The sequence below is a fragment of the Coffea arabica genome, chromosome 4e (genome assembly GCF_036785885.1).
Source record: "Coffea arabica cultivar ET-39 chromosome 4e, Coffea Arabica ET-39 HiFi, whole genome shotgun sequence".
In the NCBI taxonomy this organism is placed as follows: Eukaryota; Viridiplantae; Streptophyta; class Magnoliopsida; order Gentianales; family Rubiaceae; genus Coffea; species Coffea arabica.
Genome location: NC_092317.1, coordinates 7,197,806 through 7,213,555, shown reverse-complemented (window position 1 = coordinate 7,213,555; position 15,750 = coordinate 7,197,806). Strand labels below are relative to the sequence as shown.

The window sequence follows — 15,750 nt, the reverse complement described above, 5'->3', positions numbered from 1 at the left end:
GAAGATTTTCGTATGAGGCGTGGCTAATTTTCTCCTCTAGTCAAGGATCAACGCGAAGACGCAGTCCCAAATATCTGTGAGATCTAATTAATTTTACGTGTTCCTTAATTTATTAATATTTGCATGTTTTCTATTTTAATTTCCATGGGATTATTTTGTTAATTGGATATCAAGGGCCCGATGTGCAATTTGACTTATTAATCTCTTGTCAAATTAATCAATTAAATCCGTAATTGTTTAGTTGGTTAATATTAGTGACAACTAGTATTTTCACATACTAGGAGGACATGCAATCTGATTTAAATAACCCTCGTAGCGTGTTATTAATTTGGGTTAGGCTTTTCTAGTTTTTAATGCAATTAGGAAATTAATTCCTACGGTCGTACCTAGGAGTATTTCCTGGTTAGGGGTAATCAACGGTCGTACCTTGGTTATCAATAAATTAAGGAAAAGCTGGTCATTAGAGTTTATCGGTGACTATAACTAGCCTATTAATTAAATTAAGTGAACCTTCTTTGCATCAATTATCAGATGAATGGACTGTGTCTGCGTAGTTGTATCCTTGGCTAGAATTTATTTATCATTTATTTAATTGTTATTTACAATTGTATTAATTAATTATTTATTTTTGGTTAAATTATTTAATTATTTTTAGTTAAATTGTTTAATTATTTTTAGTTTATTTCTGATAAAAATCCCCCGTGTCCCGAACTTGAAAGGAATCAAATTTTTCCCAGTCCCTGTGGATTCGACCCTACTCACTACTATACACAGAAAATTTATTTTTTCTCGAGTAGGTATTTATTATTGCACAGGCTCGACACCTGTCATATATTCCCGGTTGTGCTAAACCACAATAAGGCATAGGGATCAGTACTACTATTCCATGTGAAAAAGCTCTCGTTCGCATCAGAAAAATAACTAAAAGTAACACCAAATCTAGCAAAGAAGTCAAGGAAGCTAAATTTAAGGCCATCCCATATCCCACTTCGCCAATAAACCACCCCATCCTGCATGACGATCAGTTCTTTTGTGCTACTGTGATCAACGGCTAATGTGGAATTCGGTTCATCAAATGTTGACAGGGAAGTCAGAATGCTTTGCCTCGGAATTCTCATGTTCGAGTCGAAAATCCCAATTCTCATGCCTTGCAGCCATGTATTAGAAGGATAATCAAAACTTTGCCAAACAGTAATCCCCCCCGGTGCTCTCAAAACAAGGTTGCCGTTGTCGAGAAGAGCTGCGGTGGTGCTGTTGATCATGGCAGATTGTTCACCATTTACAACGAAGAGCAAATTATTAAAGGAGTCATCTACGCCTAGCCTTCCATCTGCATTCATGATCAAATATGCAGGCTGTTTTCGAGCTGGTGTTTGGTAGTTGTTGGCAGCCCAGATGTTGAATGGTTGATTCATGTATACGTATTGGATGGCCAGGAAATATGTCCAGTTCGCGGGACTGATGATGGTGAGGCGAAAGCGCTGGTTGGAGGACTCCAAGAAGTCTCCATAATACAGAACAAAGGACTCGTTTACTCCTAGTGTATTTTTAACCTGAGAAGCAGAAATACATGACAGGTAATAAGCGATGAAACAGAAAGTGATTGCAAAATTGCTGCAATGTCTAACCAATCTTGACATCTTCATTGGAATCGGTATCCTTACGAGGGAACTTAAACTTCATTGCCCAATGTCCTAAATCTTGTCGCAGTTAATTAAAGTAAAACTACTACTCTGAAGCGGAGGTGGCTTAGATTCTTTCCAGTTTCCTTGCTCACAATGGTAAAAGAAACATTAGGTTTGGTCAGAGTCAGAATGAGTAGATACAATAAACCACCTATATTTTAATTCTGCCGACAGTTCACTCTAGAAGAAAGGTGGTCTTGATTAATATGCATAATCAATTATCAGTGTCCTACAGAGCAATTCAAAAGTAAATAATGTATCCAAATTTCTTCGTCTACTTGAACAGTTGGAGCGCATGATGCCTTTCCCAAATATTAGTAGCTAGTCCTGAACAGCCACTTACATTTTCTTATTTAGCTACACGCAATTAACAGCTGAAGAAAATGCTACTCCAGGTCTCTTTTTCCTTTCTGACCATATAAGCCCTTTTTAAGTTAAAAAATTCTATGCAAAGACAAAACAGACAGTCTGGATAATTTCTTAAAGTAAACCATGATCTTCCCCGCCATTTGCACCTTGATGATTGGGATAAAGTGGTGTAAAAGTTTGAATATTGACAGCGGACTATGGACTACAATGTGAATATATATATATATATATATATATGTCATTCACTTGAGCTTTTTACCTTCTTTCTTTTTCTTTTTTCTTTTTTTTTGGATCGATAGAATGGAGACCAGAGTAAAATTACAGATTGATATATCTGTTCTGGATATCATTGCAAAGTCGCAGTTTTTTGTTTGGTAATATATATTTTTCGTTCTCTAGCTTCCCTTTTTTTTTTTTCCGGGTGGCCAAAATGAGACATAAAGGCCACTAAACACTAATTAAAGATGATTCAAGCCCCATCAAGTCCACAGCTAAAAGAGATTCAGAGATTTAACTGGATCATTATCATCAACAAGTAATGTAACCCTAAATGCAAATTCGAGATCATTTTTTTCGAAAGATCAACACAAATATTACTTTCTTGTGACTAACAACGCAACATAGTTAACACAAGTTAACTTAGTTGATAAGAACGTAATATTTCCACACAAAAGGTCGTATATTTGAATGCTACTACCAATGTAAAAATTGTGTTATAGATGATTTGTAAGAACTTCGATTAGCGATTTGTGATTTTGAAGGCATACCTTGACTCATAGTAGTGATGAAAATCAAATTCATCCAAACTTTTTATTATAAACAAAAAAAAAAGACACAAAATACAATGCCAACTCCAATAGAATAGTTCTCTAGCCTTCTTACTATGCCATTGTGGTGGTGATTAAATTCGAACCATCCAAACTTTTTATTACCAAAAACAAAACGACACAAAATACGATAACTCCAATGAAGGAGTTCTCTAACCTTCTTTCAATGGCAAGTTTTTAGAGCATGTGATCAGAAAACATGAGAGAAATACATTTTGTCGGTCAAAAGTACACAAAAAGCATTCTGGATTGGATGAATACCAACCTCAGAGTTGGATTTAACTTCAATGTGTCGAAAAACCCAACTCCCAAGCTAGAGAAAGGCTTTGCTAGAGAGCCCAGAGTTCCCCAATCAAAATAGCCCAGTTTATTAGGCAAGAAACTGATCCAAAACCAAGGCCCCCAATACAATTCAGGAATGTTGATTCTATTCTGGGCCCCCGCCTGATCAAACTTAAGTTACGAACTCCGCTTCTCGACCAAGTCCGCAATGGGCGACGGCCACATCACATTTTTACCTTTAAAATTTGGTGGAAAATCAAAGATAAAGCCTATCCTTTTGTCTGGTTTCTCCATTATTGCGGACGATCATTGACTGATGATGGAAGCTTTTTACTTCTACTAAACTTCGATCTCAAGGGGAAACAACGAGGTAATTGGCTTGGTTCCTGCCTTTGAACAAACTCTGACTCCTCCTTCAGCCAATCGAAAATAGAAAAGTGCAAGTTGCCTTAGTTTCAGGTTCGTCTTGTTTCTTTACACCAAAAGCAAGACTTTTCAACTCCTAGTTGATGATTCGAATGTAGAGAAAGGAAAATGAAGAAGCTTTAGTGATGTGAGTATTGCCCTGTTGGAAATTTGGAATAGTAAGAATGGTCAGTACATCAAACAATCACTTGGTAACATTTTTTTGTATTATTGCTTGCTTTATTGCCAAAATATGTGCAGTTTCTGGAGCTAAGGATACGCTAGGAATTAGTGAATCTCTGAAATTACACAATGGTGAGATCTTGGAGTCCTCTAACAAGCGTTATCGATTCTTGAGCGACCATTCTTCTTCATTCTTGGTAATTCAATTCGTGTATTTGAATCATTCAGTCAATATCTGGGCTGCCAATGATTATCTGGATGCATCATCCAGACCTCGAATTTCAACTATGTCGATGAATGAAAGCGGGCGGCTAGAGGTGTATGGCAATGGTAATTCGGATGTTGCAGTATTCACTGTGAATTCTAAACAGAAAGTTATGATCAGCAAGACAAGAGCAACTCTGCTTGATAATGGGAACTTAGTTCTGACATCAAGATCTGGGCGTACTGTTTGGCAAAGCTTTGATTATCCCGCTGATGATACATGGCTATCATCTGGAATGAAACTTGGGATTTCTCTGTTGAGCCAGAGAAGTACAACCTGCTGCCTGCAGCGTGCTGCTTCTGGCGCCTTCCCCTGGTTCTCCTTCATTTCCTTTTGGCCCTCCCGGTGGAAGAAAGGAATCGAAGAATTCAAGGGTGAAGTTTTATGTTATTGGTGCTTGTGCGGGCGCTTTTCTAGCAGCTCTTGGATTGCTTTTCTGGCGTTGTAAACTCCGAAAGAGAATATTAGGTTATCGCCGGGAACACCAGGGTTCAGAAAGTCCAGAGCCTAATGATACAGGGGATGATGAATCACTTTTCTTCAGTTTTACAAGCATAGATATTGCGACAGACCATTTCTCTGAGGAAAATAAACTTGGCCAAGGAGGATTTGGTCCTGTCTACAAGGTAAACTAAATATGTCTCGAAACAATTTACTTTTACTTTGAAGTTTAAAGACCCTATTTATTTGCTTAGTTCTAACGTAGATACATGGAATTCAGGGTAAGCTGGTTAATGGGCTAGAGATTGCAGTTAAAAGACTGAATAGAATGTCAGGACATGGAATTGAACAATTCAAGAATGAAGTCAAAGTGATCTCAAAGCTGCAGCATCGGAATCTTGTTAAACTTTTGGGCTATTGCATTGAAAAAGAAGAGCGTTTATTAATATACGAGTACTTGCCGAACAACAGTCTAGATTCGGTACTTTTTGGTAAGTTTCAGCGATCCATTTACCTTCATTTGGTTTTGCTTGTCTAAATTATTTTGACAACTATCAGAATGCCATAAAAGTATTGGGTCTACTTTGTCTAAAGATGCAGCAAAGCGGGATACATTGGATTGGAAAAGAAGGTTGAAAATCATTGAAGGGGTAGCTCAAGGGCTTTTGTATCTCCACAAGTATTCTAGATTAAAAATCATCCATAGAGATCTGAAAACGAGCAATGTTTTATTGGATGCGGACCTGAATCCCAAAATTTCGGATTTTGGAACTGCCAGAATTTTTGGAGAGAATGAAATGCGCGGAAGCACAAAGAACATTGTAGGGACATAGTAAGTTGAAGGAATATTTTTCTGATTGTTGTACAGCTTTGAGTAATATCCATTTTTTGACAAGGTATTATTGTTTTTGTTGCTTGAAAAAAGTGGGTATATGTCTCCTGAATATGCCATGGATGGGATTTTCTCAGAGAAGTCTGATGTATTTAGCTTTGGAGTCATGATTCTTGAGATCATAAGTGGAAAGAAGAACACTTCCTTCTATGATTCGGATCGTCACCTAAACTTAATAGGACATGTAAGTTATCTATGCATTGTTTTAGTTGTATACATTTCCTTCTATCCACTAATTTGGGAATGATCATTTGTCATTTCAGGTGTGGGATCTATGGACAGAAGGAAGAATTTTAGAAATCACAGATTCTTGTTTGGATGAAACGATCTCAACAAGGGAAGCACTACAATATGTTCACGTTGGTTTATTGTGTGTGCAAGAAAATGCAGCAGATAGGCCAACAATGTCAGATGTGGTATCTATGCTCCTCAAGGAATCAATGGTTCTTGCCACTCCTAAGCGACCAGCTTTTGCTGAAATTATGACTCTTAACAATACCGAGTTACCTCAAAATCCAGAATCTTCTTCTGTGAACTCGGTCACAATTTCAGATGTACAGGGCCGATGATTACTCCTCGGCCAGGCTTATGTTTGCTTGCTTCGTTTCAGCTAGTTTGGGGTTAGGACAAATTTTAGTCTTTAAGATAGGAATAGGACAGGACAAGGAGAGGCACCCCTTATGAGTGGTGATTGCAGATAGAGAAAGGTGTGGTAATCATTCCCAATTCTTTTGTGGATTCGTTTTGGATTTGAATTTGATGACTAATTATTCAAGTAATCAAACATTGTTTTATTTAGAAGTAATTTGACAACCAACTCGTTTAGGTGAGTTGACTGCCACAGAAGCTTGAAGTACCAACCAAAATTTGTATCAAAGCAAGGTTAATTTAGAAATTTTCATATTCCTTCATAGATGAAAAAAACGAAATGCTGAATTATTATTCCTTGCCATGTACCATCGATTTTCCTTGTATCTGCACACGATTCATTGTCTCCAAAAATTCTAGCAATCCTGAAATCAGAAATCTTGGGATTTAAATCATTATCCAGATTTCATTCTTGGGATGCAATAGCCAAGAAGTCTTGCCAGATTTCGATGTTGAAGCTTTGCGATCAGTGTAACTTACATTCTTGAATTGCTCCATCCCTTATCCGGACACATGGTTCAATCTTTTTACTGCAATTTCTTGCCCATTCTGCAACTTTCACTGAACCACAGAACTTAGTATGTAAAGCATATGACTGGCCTGATTGAAATTCCAGAAAAATGTACTGTAACGATTTGATGTAACGTGAAGTAAAAATATAATTTGAAAATGTGTTCATAAAAAATGTAACAAAAAATTTTGGAAAAAAATGACAATCCAAACAAGCAAATTTAAGTGCCCCAGAAATGTTTGCAGAAGAATGACAAACCAAATAAGCAAATACGAGAGCCCGCGGAATGATAATAGGACCCCAATAATAGATGGCTTTCCATTTCTTTGACTGCTTCCTGGCGGAAGGCATAGGATAAACTACAGAGACAGGACAAGGAGTAAGATCAGGAGATGCCAGAGGAACATAGATAGGTGAAGGGGTTGAATTTAGTGCTGACAGCTACTTGTTAGAAATGTTCTATATATATTTATGGTCTTTTGACTAGTTTGAACCACCAGCCTTGCTAATCCATGAGACTAGGGAAGGGTCCATACAAGAATGGCACTTAATAACATCACATGCACTTTTTTTGAGAGGTTAATTCGGTCTATAAAATCAACAAGATTCTAGCGGACATGGATCGAGGGAGGAAATGGAAGTCTGGAACCCTGTCCTTTAAGCAGACAAAGTATTTTAAACAAAATATTTATATTTATATATAAATATATATATTTATTTCAATTGATATAATATATATAATATACATAATTGAAATATACATATCAATATACATATTATAAAACAAAATTGAAATAAGTATATTTATAAATTTATATAAATATATATATTTACATAAATATGTATATAAATATATTTTAAACAAAATATTTATATTTATATATATTTATATATTTATTTTTTGTATATATTTTTTATTAATTTTATTTTTTGTATATATATTTTATTAATTTTATTTTTTTGAAATAAATATATTTATAAAATTATATAAATATATGTAAATAAATATATTTATATTTACATATATATATGTAAATATATTTATAAATATATATAAATATATTTTAAACAAACTATATATTTTTATATATGATATTTATATATAAATATATATATTAATATATTTTTTGTATATTTGGAGTTGTTTTTGATATATTGTTTGGATATAGTGTTTTTGGAGTTTTTTTTGTTTGTATATTACTGTAGTATTGTAAATGAAAAAATTATTTTTCAAAAAATGCTGAATCCAAACAGACCCGATACTATTGTAGATATCCCTGAAAAAATTGCAAGCTAATTAAGGGAAGACATATAAATGTGTAGGAATTAATCACCAGTAGATGAATAATGCAAAGTCTTTCTTGCTCTCCTCCTGTAACCCCACTAGGCGCAGCAGTAGTTACAGCAACTAACTGCACAACAACACAATGTATTGCAAGTTTTCATCTACCACAGCCTGGCTCCTTTTTTTTTTTTTTTTTGACCGCCTGTCTCCCTGCCGTGTTGACTGGGCACGGTAGCGGACAGGCGGCTGACTTTTTTCAAAAAAAAAAAAATTGTGCCGGAATGATTTAAAAAATTTATTTTGCTGCCGTGCTGATGGTATAGTTTGAGAAATACCCCTGTCAGAGCTACATTTGACGGATTGTTTTTTTTTTAATGTATATTTTGAGAAATTAGCCAGCCTTTGGGCTGGTGGCCACCACTTAGTTGGTGGGGTGGGAGGCAAGGTTTGTCATATTTAAGTGGCTTGTTTCAAAAAAATCCAGACGAGTGTGCTGTGCACCCGTGTGATCCGGTGGTGGTTCAATCCCCTCCGAATTATTCATGGGCCTCCTTAGGTCCGCCCCCTCCCCCTTAGTGTAGGATAGATTAGATTTATCGTCTCTGAAAAAAAAAAGACTAGTTTGAATATCTATGATTTTCTAGTATCTTGTTAATATTTATTTAGGAAATATTTGTGTTTTGTTTGTTATTGTATCTTTATAAGAGGGGAATTGATGAATGAAAAATGATGAACTAATTTTTTGCAACACTATTTACAAGTGTTGTTTCTTAGTTTACACCTTAAATTTTGACTATAACACCATTTGCATTTTTCTTTTTGACCATATAATAGTTTGTAGTTAGAAATTCTATGGAAGGGCAAAATGTCAATATTTTAAGAATTGGACCGGATGGATCGACCGGTTCGATTGGTCGAATCGCAAACTAGTCATGATACTGTTCCGATTTTATGACAAACTCAAAAAGTTAAAAAAAAAAAAGTCAAAACCAATCAAAATTAGCGAATCAGAATCAATCGGTTAAAACGGTCAAGTCTGGTTTATGAATTTTGACTTGGGACATGGGCTTTTCTTTTATAGGCCGCTAAATTTTTTTTGGGTTCTATCAAACCTAACAACCACAACTAATGGTGTGCTACTACAATTAAGTTGGTTGATGGGCCGTTTTTTCTCAAATTAAAAGAAAATCCCTTAATTGGCCAAACTTCAAAACAAAATGACTAATTCAACTAAAAACTAAAGAAACTCTCAATTCTCTTCTTTTTTAAGAATCTTCAACTCTAGGAGTCCCTCTACAAGCTCCACTCATCTTCTCTTTTCTTTTTTCTTTTTTCCCTCTTCTCTTCTGTCTTTTCTTTTACATTATTAATGGTGAAGATGATCATGAAATTGAACTCGGTAGATAAAGGAGCAAACTTGTTTTCCCTTTCCTCTTCTATATTTTGTTTTCATACTCCTGATTTTTTTAAACTTTTTTTTGGAGTTAATTTTACAAATCCTATCAGATTTGTTTTTGAGTTGGGAAAGTTAAACTCTTCTATGTTGAATTTAAAATATTGGATAGATTTGTTCATAATTTTGTTGATTCTTTGTTTTTTTTTATGAAGTACTCTTTCTTTTATTTGGTAGATGAATTAGAAGGTACTAAATTAGTGAATTTTCTCTGGAAGATATTATAAAAATTAGGATTTTTGTGTTGATTTTAGATATTCCTGCTATTTTTTATTCTTTATTTTTAAAAATAAAAAATCAATGAATTAGAGTTGAATCGATTGAATCTTGATCTAACCATTTTACTAGTAAACATACTAATAGTCACTCCACGAGTTACTAGATTCAACCTAATTTGTAAATCTCATCAATCTTACCAACTAGTCAAGAGTAAGAACTTTTTAAACGGTGATTGGAACAAATTCTAAATTGAAACTTGGACTGATTCAACAACTTTTGAGCAATTCAGTGATGCAGACACGGGGTATGATAGTACCGTTGCAATCTCCTAGATTTTTTCCCCAGTTTTCTTTCTGAAAATACGTGTCATTCAAAGATGGATATTACTTAAGGGACCGACCCACACAAAAACAGTTGGAAGTCCTGCCCAGGCTGCAGCTCCTGTTGGAGGGCCCGCTTCTCCTGCAGTCCCCGTTGGGCGATGACCACCTGCCCTTTTTTTTTAATCGAAACATAACTTACTATATTGATGTCAAAAATTGTACGATTACATATAAAGACTCGAGATAATCTTAAAGCTTACTATCTTACAGCTTGGACTCAACTGTCGACGAACTCTGACTCATTCTTCAGCCAATAGAAGAAATACAATATGATAGTATTAAATTGCTTGAAATGCTCAAGTTTCATGTTCTTTGTTTCTTAATCCAAAAGCTAGACTTGAGCTCCTAGCTGTTTATCTGAATATATAAATGGGAGTATTGGGAATTGGGATAGCAAAAATGATCAGTTCATCAAACAGGAATTTGGTAACTTTTTCTTGTATAATCGCTTACTTTGTTGCCAAAAACTATTCTGTTTCTGGGGCTAAAGATACGCTAGGAGTTAGTGAATCATTGAAATTGCACAATGGAGAGATCTTGGAGTCCTCTAATAAGCGTTATCGGTTCTTGAGCGACCATTCTTCTTCATTCTTGGTAATTCAGTTCGTGTATCTGAATCATTCAATCAATGTCTGGGCTGCCAATAGTTATCTGGCTGCACCAGCCAGGCCTCGAATTTCAGCCATAACCATGAATGAAAGCGGAAGGCTAGAGGTTTATGGCCACGGAAATTCAGATGCCGCAGTATTCACTGTGAATGCTGAACAGAAAGTTATGATTGGCAAGACTAGTGCAACTCTGCTTGATAACGGGAACTTTGTTCTGAGATCAAGATCTGGGCATACTGTTTGGCAAAGCTTTGATTATCCTGCTGATGATACATGGCTACCATCTGGAATGAAACTTGGGATTTCTCTGTTGAGCCAGAGAAGTACAACCTGCTGCCTGCAGCGTGCTGCTTCTGGCCCTTCACTTGCTCCTTCCCCTGGTTCTCCTTCATTTCCTGTTGGCCCTTCACTTGCTCCCGCCTCTGGCTCTCCTTCATTTCCTGTTGGCCCTTCACGTGCTCCTGCCCCGGTTTCTCCTTCATTACCCCCTGGCCCTCCCAGTGGAAGAAAGAAATCGAAGAATTTAAGGGTGAAGCCATATGTTGTTGGGGCTACCATAGCAACTTTTCTAGCATCTCTTGTATTACTTTTCTGGTGTTGCAAATTGCAAAAGAGAAAGGGTAACCTTCGAAAATTCATGCGTCCAGGAAGGCCAGAGCTTGATGACAAAGGGGATGATGAATCACTGTTCTTCAGTTTTACAAGCATAGAAATTGCCACAGATCATTTTTCTGAGGAAAACAAACTTGGTCAAGGAGGATTTGGTCCAGTCTACAAGGTAAACTAATTAAACATTTCTTGAAACAATTTACTTTTAAGTCCAAAAAGCCTATTTATTTGCTTAATTTTATTGTAAATACATGGTTCAGGGCAAACTGGTTAACGGGTTAGAGATTGCAGTTAAAAGATTGAACAGAATGTCAGGACACGGAATTGAACAATTCAAGAATGAAGTCAAAGTGATCTCAAAGCTGCAACATCGAAACCTTGTTAGACTTTTGGGCTCTTGCATTGAGAAAGAAGAGCGTTTATTGGTATATGAGTACTTGCCGAATAACAGTCTGGATTCAGTACTTTTTGGTATGTGTCAGAACTCTATTTACCTTCATTTGTTCTTGCTTATGTAAGTTATATGCTTACAACTATCAGAATACTCTAAAAATGCTTACAGATGCAGCAAAGCGGAATATATTGGATTGGAAAAGAAGGCTGAAAATCATCGAAGGGGTAGCTCAGGGGCTTCTGTACCTCCACAAGTATTCTAGATTAAAGATCATCCATAGAGATCTGAAAACAAGTAATGTTTTATTGGACGCGGACCTGAATCCCAAAATTTCAGATTTTGGAACTGCCAGAATATTTGGAGAGAATGAGATGCGCGGAAGTACAATGAACATTGTTGGGACATAGTAAGTTGAAGGAATATCTTCTTGTTTGTTGTTTTGCTCGCAGTAATATCCAATCTCTGATCTCATGCTTAAGCTAATTGAGATGATTACTTTTTGCGAGAAAACAAGTGGTTATATGTCTCCTGAATACGCCATGGACGGGGTTTACTCCGAGAAGTCTGATGTATTTAGCTTTGGAGTCATGATTCTTGAGATCATAAGTGGAAAGAAGAACACTTCTTTCTACGATTCGGATCGTCACCTGAACTTAATAGGACATGTAAGTTACCTGTACAATGCAGTTTTACTTGTGTCATTTCCTTCAGTCCAGTAATTTGGGAATGATCAATTGTCACATTCCAGGTCTGGGATCTGTGGACAGAAGGAAGAATTTCAGAAATCACAGATTCGTGTTTGGATGAAACGATCTCAACAAGGGAAGCACTAAAATATGTTCACGTTGGTTTATTGTGTGTGCAAGAAAAAGCAGCAGATAGGCCAACAATGTCGGACGTGGTATCTATGCTCCTCAAGGAATCAATGGTTCTTGCCTCTCCTAAGCGACCGGCTTTTGCTGAAATTATGACTCTTAACAATACCAAGTTACCTCAAAATCCAGAATTTTGTTCTTTGAACGAGGTCACAATTTCAGATGTGCAGGGTAGATGATTATTTCTTGGCCAGGCGTGTATTTTCTTGCAGGGTAGAGAAAGGTGGGAAGCCGGCCGTATCGTCAAGTTAGGGGTGGCCACTGGAGATAATCAGCTCTCAATTCTTTTGTGGCTTCGTTTTGGATTTGAATTTGTTGACTAATTATTCAAGCAATCAAACATTATTTTATTGATCAGGAGATGCCAAAGGAGCATACTTAGGTGAAGGGGTTGAATTTAGTTCTGCAAGTTAGGTTGTTAGCCACTTGTTAGAATTGTTCTATATTGTTGGTCTTTTGACTAGTTTAACTATCTTTGATTTTCTAGTATCTTGTTAAGATTATTTAGGAAATATTTGTGTTTTGTTTGTTATTGTATCTTTATAGAAGTGGAGATGATGAATGAAAAATGATGAACTATTTTTTTGCAACATTTACAGGTTGCAACGCTAATTACAAGTGTTGTGTCTTAGTTTACACCTTCAATTCTAATTATTACACATTTTACATTTTCTTTTTCACCATACAACAAATTTAGTTAGAAATTCTATGGAAGGGCAAAACATCAATATTTTAAGAATTGGACCAGGTCGGTCAATTCGATCAATTGAATAGCTAACTAGCCAAGATACTGGTCCAATTCTATAAAAACCCCGAAGAGTATCAAAACCAATCAAAATTCGTGAATCGGAATAAATCGATTAAACAGGTCAAGAACCACCAGCCTTTGGGCTGGTGGCCACCACCAAAGCATTAAAGTTTGGTGGGGTGGAAGGTCAAGGGTTCAAACCTTACCTTCTATCAATTGCCACATTAAGTGGCTCTGCTTAAAAAAATCCGGACAGGTGCGTGCCCCCGTTTGATCCGATGGTGGTTCAATTCCCTCCGAATTACTCTTGGGCCTCTTCAGGTCCTCCCCTCCTCCGAATTTTGACTTGAGACTTGGACTTTTCTTTTATATGCTACTCAATTTTTTGAGTTTTGGGCTCTATCAAAGCCTAACAACTACAACTAATTGTTTGCTACTACAATTAAGTTGGTTGATGGGCAATTTTTTCTTGAAAAAAAAAAAATTCCTTAGTTGGCCAAACTTCAAAACAAAAACTAATTCAACTAAAAACTAAAGAATCTCTCAATTCTCGTCTCTTTTAAGAATCTTCACCTCTAGGACCGCTATACAAGCTCCACTCATCTTTTTTTTTTTTTCCCCTCTTTTCTTCCCTCTCTTCTTTTACATTATTAATGGTGAAGATGATCATGAAGTTGAACTCGGTAGATAAAGGAGAAAACTTGTTTTTCCTTTCCTCTTGTATCTTTTGTTCTCATACTCATGATTTTTTCTACTTTTTTTGGAGTTAATTTTACAAATTCTATCAGATTTGTTTTTGAGTTGGGAAAGTTAAACTCTTCTTTGTTTAGGTTAAAATATTGGATAGATTTGTTCATAATTTTGTTGATTCTTAATTTTTTTATGAAGTACTTTTTCTTTTATTTGGTTGATGAATTAAAAGATACTAAATCAGTAAATCTTCTCTAAAAGATATTTAAAATTTAGGATCTTTGTGTTGATTATACATATTTCTGCTTATTTGTTATTATTTATTTTTGAAAATAAAAATAATTAAAAAATTTAATGGATCAAAGTTGAACCGATTGAACCTTGACCCGACCACTTCACTAGTTCAACCACGGGTCCAAGTTTCGAAACATTGCAAAACATACTAGTAATCATGTGAGAACTTGTAAATTCCTTATATATTTCTTGAAAATTCCCTTTTATTTGAAAATTATTTGGCAATTATTATTCTACACTATCCTACTACTCAATCACCCTAGAAAAGTGCCAATGATCATAGGAAATTAGGGTTTTCCTTTCCGATTTCAATTCGAAGTGAAATAGGATTTTTCGTGTATCTGTAGTGTAATTATCAGGTATGGAGTAAGGATCAAATTTGGTGCTTAAGAGTGACTTTTAGGTGAGAAATAATATGTGATTAGAAGCAATGATAAAAGGTTAGTGAATAGGAAGTAAAAACCCTAGTAAGTGTGATGTAAGGAAAAACGGTGCGAACCGATGTGTACCGTGCACTATCGATTGAACACACCACTTGATCACCACTTTCTTACCATATAAATTCATTAATATTTGAGCAAAATATCCCCTCATTTCCAGCTGGCTTTGGCCGAAAATTTTGACCAAATTGGCAAGGAAACGAAACAAAAAAATGAGTGGAAATTGGTAGTGACACTTGTTGGCCATCTAGGGCCTTGACCAAGACCAAATTGTCTTGCCTTCTTATCACCATTTTGCTTCCTTTTTTCATCATTTCTGCTTGCTTTGGCCGAGAGAGAGGGAGAGAAAAACCAAGGGAGAGATACACCATTTCATCTTGAGTTTGAGCCATCCAAGTGAGGAAACAAGAAACTAAACCGATTAAAACCTTCTTTGAGTGTTTAGCTAGTGGTGTGTTGGTGAAAGTTTGGAAGGAAAAGTTAGGGTTGCTCTTGGTAGTAACTTTAATAAGGTAATAAGGATGATTTACCATTTCTTACTCTTGATCTTGTTTAATTTGGCATAGCACCTTAAATTTGTGGTGGATGATACCTATTATAATGATTTGGATGGATATAGTGTATGTTCTTGAGTTACGTAAGTTAGGGTTTGATGATTTTCTACCTATACTTGCTGTATGGATAGTATATGTTGTATCTAAGCTTATATAAGAGGTTGTGGTGGTGATTGAGGCAAGAAATGAAGAAAGTTTCCTTTGAAAACGAAAAATTTCAGATTTCTGGAAAACTGTAGCTCAGTTCTGTCCGGTTCTAGTTCATGATGTTAGAGGCCGAATTAGGCTTAGAATAAAACATGAAAGTTGTAGAGAATGATATTTTATAGTTTCCTACAAAATTTCAGCCCAATCGGAGCAACGTAACCTGTGAAAAGACCAAAATACCCTCACTGCCCTAGGATGCATCCAGTGATCCGTTTTAGACAGTTCATCCAGTTGACTGTATCTATTCACTATGATCCGTACTGATTTAGCCATTTTCCAAAACATGAAAGTTTTAGTACTCTATCTTAGCTTTTCAACGCCTCCAAGAACGCCTTAAACGGACTTTGGTAGCCTGAGATATGGCCATTTAAATGTAGTACAGTTAACTAGCCGGTTAGTTGGAAGTTGGTTCTGTGAATTGGGAATTTGACTGGGTTACACTGGAAATTTGACTAAGTGATCTTCATGAAAGTTGTAGGCCTT

At 35.9% G+C, this 15,750-nt stretch overlaps 3 protein-coding genes across 3 annotated transcripts; 2 read left to right on the top strand and 1 right to left on the bottom strand.

Moving 5' to 3' along the window:
* Positions 1 to 827: 827 nt before the first annotated feature.
* Positions 828 to 1,415, bottom strand: LOC140005435 (G-type lectin S-receptor-like serine/threonine-protein kinase At1g11300). The gene has a single exon (XM_072046416.1). The coding sequence runs from the start codon at positions 1,413 to 1,415 to the stop codon at positions 828 to 830; it is 588 nt and encodes a 195-aa protein (XP_071902517.1).
* A 155-nt stretch (positions 1,416 to 1,570) lies between these two features.
* LOC113742048 (cysteine-rich receptor-like protein kinase 25) lies at positions 1,571 to 6,150 on the top strand. Its single transcript, XM_027269746.2, has 7 exons — positions 1,571 to 1,577; positions 3,830 to 4,200; positions 4,277 to 4,642; positions 4,738 to 4,948; positions 5,052 to 5,289; positions 5,383 to 5,533; positions 5,613 to 6,150. The coding sequence occupies exons 1-7, from the start codon at positions 1,571 to 1,573 to the stop codon at positions 5,916 to 5,918; spliced, it is 1,650 nt and encodes a 549-aa protein (XP_027125547.2). The 3' UTR covers positions 5,919 to 6,150.
* A 3,926-nt stretch (positions 6,151 to 10,076) lies between these two features.
* LOC113742033 (G-type lectin S-receptor-like serine/threonine-protein kinase At1g11410) lies at positions 10,077 to 12,946 on the top strand. The gene is made up of 5 exons (XM_027269713.2): positions 10,077 to 11,234; positions 11,326 to 11,536; positions 11,628 to 11,865; positions 11,974 to 12,124; positions 12,208 to 12,946. Exons 1-5 carry the CDS (start codon positions 10,218 to 10,220, stop codon positions 12,511 to 12,513), a joined length of 1,923 nt encoding a protein of 640 aa, XP_027125514.1. The 5' UTR covers positions 10,077 to 10,217; the 3' UTR covers positions 12,514 to 12,946.
* Positions 12,947 to 15,750: the final 2,804 nt, after the last annotated feature.